The sequence below is a fragment of the Arachis ipaensis genome, chromosome B05, assembly GCF_000816755.2.
Source record: "Arachis ipaensis cultivar K30076 chromosome B05, Araip1.1, whole genome shotgun sequence".
In the NCBI taxonomy this organism is placed as follows: domain Eukaryota; kingdom Viridiplantae; phylum Streptophyta; class Magnoliopsida; order Fabales; family Fabaceae; genus Arachis; species Arachis ipaensis.
In genome coordinates, this window is record NC_029789.2 from 120488117 (window position 1) to 120494580 (window position 6464).

The 6464-nt window shown below is 27.8% G+C and overlaps 1 protein-coding gene across 1 annotated transcript in view; it reads right to left on the bottom strand.

The window, feature by feature from the left end:
• Window positions 1-6464, bottom strand: part of LOC107642026 (spermidine synthase 1) — a 25034-nt gene that overhangs the window by 10761 nt on the left and 7809 nt on the right. The window contains exon 2 of the mRNA XM_016345360.2: window positions 859-982. Within this exon, the coding sequence (XP_016200846.1) occupies window positions 859-982 (124 nt within the window). The remainder of the gene's footprint in view (window positions 1-858; window positions 983-6464) is intronic.

Sequence of the window (6464 nt, forward strand, 5' to 3'; positions counted from 1 at the left end):
GAATTTTCTAATATTAAAGATTTTTTTGTTATCATAAAGCATAAGTAATCTTAAGTTTTAATTTAATTGGTTTGAAAATTTTGTATTTATAAAATTCAACAATAATCAAGACTCTTCGGACAATGCACACGCTTTTAGTTTAAGCCAACATTTTATTATTGAAAAAGCGTGTGCATTGTCTGAAGTGTCTTGATTATTATTGAATTTTACAAATATAAAATTTTCAAACTAATTAAATTAAAATTTAAGATTATTTATGATTTACGATAACAAAAAATTTTTAGTATGAAAAAATTTTAATTTAATCAATTATTTTATTATACATCTATAAATATATATTTATTATATTTAAAATTATATAATTATTTTAATAATAATTATTAAATATTAAATAAGATAATTTATAAATTAGATTATAAATTTTAGTTATTGTCTAAGAATTTTTTAGTCATCCAACCAGTTTTTCAATTATACGTTTTTGTCAGACCCAAACTTTGGCCCATGTCAAAGTGTTGTTTTTGGAACCCAAAATTCCATCCATGCCCCTGCGGTAAACTATTAATGTTACCCTACTTAACACTAACGGCTAGTTTTGACCGAAAGTTAGTGCACTCTTTCATTTCATGCACGTGTCCTTATTCTATTGGAAAGTCAAAAGAAAGTTACCTTTAGCCACTGAACAATAAATCACTATAGAACTCACCTATATATATATATAAAATTTAAGTTGAATATTGTTGCATCTTTCTTGGTTGAATACACTTTTTTTATTAGGTTTAAGCCTCGGGATAGAAAAATATCTATTTAATACATTTTTCTTAAAATAAAAAGAAGCAATAATACTATTATTATTATTACCTTGCCAGGGTCCATCAGCATACCAACCACGAAATGCATGAGATGTGCCATTCACTATCATGGATTGCTCCTTCACATTGTCTGTTTCTGAATTTGTATGGTTTTGATGATCCAAATTCTCACCCTGCACAAAAATTTGTGATATTACTAATAAACTCAAAATTCGTGTCAATATTACTAATAAACTCAGAATTCGTGTTATATATATATATATATATATATATATATATATATATATATATATATATATATATATATATATATATATATATATATATATATATATAAAGCAGGATCAATTAAATATTGATGCATTTTGTACTTTTGTTATTATGAAGTATATATAAATATTTGTTAAATAGGGTTATTAGTTAAAAAAAATTAGGTTATGTTAGGTAACCAAATAACCAATGACTTTCTTAAACAACATAAACAATAAATTCTAAAATTGGCCCAATTTAAATAAACCACACTACACTCTAATTTACTCACCTAAATCTTAATATTAGAATAACTATCCACACAGCTAGTAAATTGAACATTCGATATATCAATTGTTCACATTATTTAATATTTTTATTGTCTATTTATACTCTTCCAAAAAAATTAAATGATATGACTTAACTTTCTTAAATAGACATTATTTTAGAACCAAATCAAATTCCAACGATAAATAATTATTTAGGACCAAAAGGTGTATTAAAATCAATATTTTTTTTCCATCAGAAGAAATCATTTTTCCTTAAAAAAAAAATTAAACGGTACTTATAGATAGCGTAAAAATATAAATGTTACATCAAAAAAAGAAAGATAAATATTTTATATGTTAAATTATAATCAGAGAGGAGTTCAATATTCAATTACTAAAAATCTTAAAAAATAAAAATAAAGACAAATATAAATCTTTTTGTTTTTATATCTACATAAATGTGCTACAAAATAGTAAAATAATACTTTTTTTTACATAGATTTAAACATTTTTTAAATCTAAAAATTTTTCTACAAACCAAAATCTTTTTTTTTATAATATTTTCCTTCCAAATTTTTAACATCATACTAACATTAATCATAAGAAAACTAAAAAATACCACCACAAAGGGAAAAACACCACAAAAAAGTTATTAAAATTGAACTTAATTCTTCTTAATTTATTTTTTAATTATTTTATTAAGTGTAATTTTTTATTATTTAACATTTTTTTTTAATTCTCACACGTTTTAAAAATCATTTTTGTTAGAAACAAGAGACTAAACAAGAGAAAGGATTTGTGTATTATTGAGTGTATTCAAGTTATCTATTCAAGTTGTTTTTGGAATGATACAATATAAAAGGGTATTTATAGGTACTAAGAGAATCGTAATAATAAATATTCAGATATACTAAATAATACTAATTGATCCTAATTGATCCTAATCATATTCTAACATCCCCCTCAAACTCAAGTGACAACTTGAGTTTGAAACTTATTTAAAACAACAAAATAAAGAGAAAAAAACTGCATAAACTGATAAAAGGGGTGCAGATAGAACTGTCGGAAGGAAGCGCAGATGGAACTGCCGCTTGTCTGAAGGAAGCCAGATAGAACTACCCCTAGTCTGAAGGAAGTGCAGACGGAACTGCCGCTTGTCTGAAGGAAGCATAGACGGAACTGTCACGAGAGAACACAGACGGAACTGCCGAAAGAGAGCAAAAACTATATGATTTCTTCATGAGAATAGGAAAACAGCGCATGACATTGGTGTTTGATCATTCGACTCGAAAAGACACAAGACGGAGAGAATAGGCTAGTCGGTGAGGTAAAAAAGCATCAAAGGAGTGACAAAAGGTAAAGAAAAATGACATAGAGAAAAAAATACAAAAAATTACGGTAATTTCACCGCAAGAAAAATAATCTATCCTCTTCAAGGAGGATACCATGTTAGAAACAAGAGACTAAACAAGAGAAAGGATTTGTGTATTATTGAGTGTATTCAAGTTGTCTATTCAAGTTGTTTTTGGAATGATACAATATAAAAGGGTATTTATAGGTACTAAGAGAATAGTAATAATAAAGACGTAATCTCCTATAATAAATATTCAGATATACTAAATAATACTAATTGATCCTAATCATATTCTAACAATTTTTAAGAAAAAAGAAAGTGGACGAAAGATAGAGAGAAGAGAGAAGCTAAGGCTGGCACTACCTTGAAGGCGCATAGAGAGAGAGCTATTTGATTACATAAAACTAATAGGGTTAAGTATGATTTTGGTCCCCAACGTAGAGGTCGAAAATCGAAATCGTCCCCAACTTTTTTTTTGCTACGAAATGGTCCCCAAAGTTTAAGTTTGTTTTAAAATCGTCCCTCGGACGAAAATACCCTTCTCCCTTCTCCCTTCATCCCAAAATCAACCACCACCACCACCACCAGAATAGAAGCCTACGCCCAACTAGAACCACCACCACCACCATCAGTATCATCATGGTCATCATCATCTTCATCATAACTTTCTCCAAAATCAACTAAAATCAACCAAAAGCCCAAGCTGAACAAGAACCCACCACCACCACCACCATTATCATCATGGCCTCATCATCATCATCATCAGAAAATTCAAGCAACATGCACTTTGAATAATAATCGACAAATTCAGCAATAACAATATTCCAAATTCAAATTTCAGCAACAACAATATTCCACAACAAATTTCACAAAAAAAATCCAAAATTTCACAAAAAAATCCAATTCAAAGAAGAAGAAGCTGGTGGTGGTGCGGTGCGGTGCGACAGGACAGTAGGGCGGCAAAGCGGCAGGGCGGCGAAGATGTTTCCTATCATGATGAAGTCAAAGCGTTTCCTAATATTCAAAGAATTCAAAGCGTAATCATAGCTTGACATTAGAAGGAAAATTATCAAAGTTCTTTAGGATAGACAATGGAAAATAATACAAATATGGTGATTTTGCTACATTTTGTTGGAAAATAATATTCATAGACAATTCATAATTATATATATATACCTCAATATAATGGTATAGCAAAGTAAAAGAATAGAACTCTTCTATAAAGAACTTGGACTATATTGTGAACTACAAAGGATTAATCAAATCTTTCTATAAGAAACAGCGAAAACAACCTGCTACATGAATATTATAATATTCATTAGATTGAAAATAGTAAGAGAGATGTGGGCAATTCATCACTTGATTATTGTCTTTATATATTTTGGATGTTGTGTATTTATTCATATTATTCTCATTATTATTTAAAAAAAATTATAATATTATTTTTATTTTTTATTTATAAATTTTAATTAAATTATTCTATTCCATTCATCTGTCCTACCTAAAGTTACTTGAGCTATTGATAAAGTTTAAAATTTTTTGTTATAGTTATTAGAATCGAATCGATAATTGAGATCCAATTAAATTATTAAATAACTCAATTAGTGATTTAACAATTAAATTATTAATTAAATTGTGTAAAATAACATGTAACTTATTATGTGTGATGTGTTATTTTTTAATTGGTTATTAAGTTAATCATGGTTAGACTATTTTATTATTAAATTAGTTTTTAAAATGAGTAATTAATTATACAATTTTTTAAAGTATTAAAAATTAAAACATGGTTTTTTTTTCTAAATTATTTTCAGAAGATGTATCCTAATCTTTTGTTAATGGCTTTCGGCCTTTCGCTCCTCCCATATTCCTTCATCCTCGTCGCGCCTCCCAAGCAGCACCACCTCGTTGATTGTAATCAAATTATAAGCCAACTGATGGGGAGTTTTAAGAACGCAGAAAAGAGAGAAAATCAACCTGTCTGCGAAATAGACTCTGGCCATAGGTGACAGCAGCGACGGACGAAGACGCGACGACGAAAGACGCACCAGAGCAAGAAAACGTGACGACGCAGAGCAAGGGAGCCACAGACGTGCGTAGTGTTGGAGACGCACCGGAGTTGGCGAGACGAATCAGAGGAGTCGGCCATCGTGACTTCTGGACTCTGGAGTTCGGTCATTCGAGACTTCAGGAGAGGCTGACGGGTGAAGAAGAGTTGTTGAGTGACATTCAACGAGGAAAAAAAATTTAAAATTAGAACCACCATTATCATGATTTGAAAAATAAAAAAAACCAGTTTCTAATCTTTTAATAAATTATACATTTATCTCTTTTAAAAATTTAATTATAATATAATCTAACTATGGTTAAGATAGTAACTCAAATTAAAAGCAAATATCCAATTAAAATATGATACATCATAAAAAATAATTTACATATTATTTTAAGGTGATTTCTTTCATACCCAACTAATTTGAGGGTATTATATACCTTTCTTACATGTTTCAATTAATTGGTGCCAAGTGTATTCATTAATTTCAATCAGCAAATGAATTTTTAATTTTTAAAAATAAAAAATAATGAATTTAATACATGTATTAAATACTTTATATATACATATCTTAATACATTGTACATATATTTAACTCTGATTAAATCAAACCACCATATGTGGTAAATTTTTTTTTTTTTGGTATTTTATGTGGTAAATTTTAAATAAATTATTTAAAAAAAAAAGAAAAAAAATTAGAATTGAGCTGTTATATATGCTGTTAGAGAAAGAGGGAAGAACATAGAATCCTAATCCTTTTCATCTAATTTCGTCTTCTTCTCTTTTTTATATTCACAGAAAAAATTCGTTTTCGTCTTCTTTTCTCTCCTTCGCTCTCAGAATATACCTTCTTTTTCCTCCTTCTAATCTTCGAAAGTCGTCGATCTTGTTACTGTAATCCAGAACAATCCATCGTTCTTTCACATATGCCGTCACAATTTTATAATCATTTGGAAAGATTTAACCCAAAAATGATGGATTGTTCTGGATTACAGCAACAAGATCGACGACTTTCGAATATTAGAAGGAGGAAAAAGAAGGTATATCCAGAGAGCGAAGGAGAGGGAAGAAGAGGAAAACAAATTTTTTTTGTGAATATAGAAAAGAGAAGAAGACGAAATTAGATGAAAATGATTAGGGTTCTATGTTCTTCCCTCTTTTTCCAGCAACATATACAACAGCTCAATTCTATTTTTTTTCTTTTTTTTCTTTTAAATAATTTATTTAAAATTTATCACATATGATGGTTTAATTTAATCAGAGTTAAATGTACGTACAATATATTAAGATATGTATATATAAAGTATTTAATTCATGTATTAAATTCATTATTTTTTATTTTTAAAAATTAAAAATTTATTTGCTGATTGGAATTAATGAATACACTTAGTATTAATTAATTGGAACATGTAAAAAGATATATAATACCCTCAAATTAATTGAATATCGAAAAAATCACCTTATTTTAAAGAAAGTTGGATAGAATTTATCATATGTTTATGTTATATATAATTATTAGCACTCACTATACTAAGAAAATATTTGGTGTAGTGACAATCACTGATTCGTTAAAGCGTTGACTCCTTGAAGGTTTAAGGTTTGAGTTCTGGTTACAGTTAGCCTTGATATTTAAAAAGAAAAGTATACGTAAATAAATTTTAATCAGCTAATTTTAAATAACTTAATTAATAATTTTATATTTTTAAAAAATAAAATTTAAACAATTATTAATTAAT